The sequence below is a fragment of the Mesitornis unicolor genome, unplaced genomic scaffold (genome assembly GCF_000695765.1).
Source record: "Mesitornis unicolor isolate BGI_N332 unplaced genomic scaffold, ASM69576v1 scaffold4335, whole genome shotgun sequence".
NCBI classification, from domain to species: Eukaryota; Metazoa; Chordata; class Aves; order Mesitornithiformes; family Mesitornithidae; genus Mesitornis; species Mesitornis unicolor.
Window position 1 is genome coordinate 9,145 of NW_010184654.1, and position 547 is coordinate 9,691.

Sequence of the window (547 nt, forward strand, 5' to 3'; positions counted from 1 at the left end):
TGCTCTGCCCCAGAGGTTTGCTGGCAGCAAGCAGCTGAGCCGGCGGGAGATGGAGATTGAAAATGCTCTCTTTCAGGGAACAGACCGCCACTCCTTCCTCCGGGCGCTTTACCATCAAGGTTTGTGGGCTCAAGGCTGTTTCTGCCTTTGCTTCAGCATGGAGAGTGGGGTGTGTGGGAGTTCAACACATTTCTGTCTGGCCTTCTGTCCCTGAAGGCATGGTTCTGTTTTGGCACTGTGTGGGAGGAGATGTTTTCCTCTCTTACACGAGCAGACAGAGAGTGGGCTCTCCAAAGGGTTTAATTTAGAGGCTTGTAAAGTCCATCTCCGTTTGGAGAGCATGGATCTTGATGATGTGCTGCACGTACTGCAGAGCCTAGCTCTGTATGTGGAAGAGCAGCCAGGGTTATACTTTGGTAGAGCCCAGAGGTCCCCACTGAGCTGCACTGAGTGACATGAGGTGTCTCTGTGGGGCTAGAGATCATCCCTTCTCGGATTTAACTGCAGTCTAACAAGGGTGGGAGTGAAGCAAAGGCACAGAGCGGGA

At 52.8% G+C, this 547-nt stretch overlaps 1 protein-coding gene across 1 annotated transcript in view; it reads left to right on the forward strand.

Moving 5' to 3' along the window:
* The window catches only part of RBM41 (RNA binding motif protein 41), a gene marked incomplete at its 3' end in the record, with an annotated part of 6,146 nt that overhangs the window by 4,232 nt on the left and 1,367 nt on the right, over nt 1-547 (forward strand). The window contains 1 exon segment of the mRNA XM_010184522.1: nt 1-119. This exon segment is cut by the window's left edge and continues 13 nt beyond it. Coding sequence (XP_010182824.1) covers nt 1-119 — 119 coding nt within the window.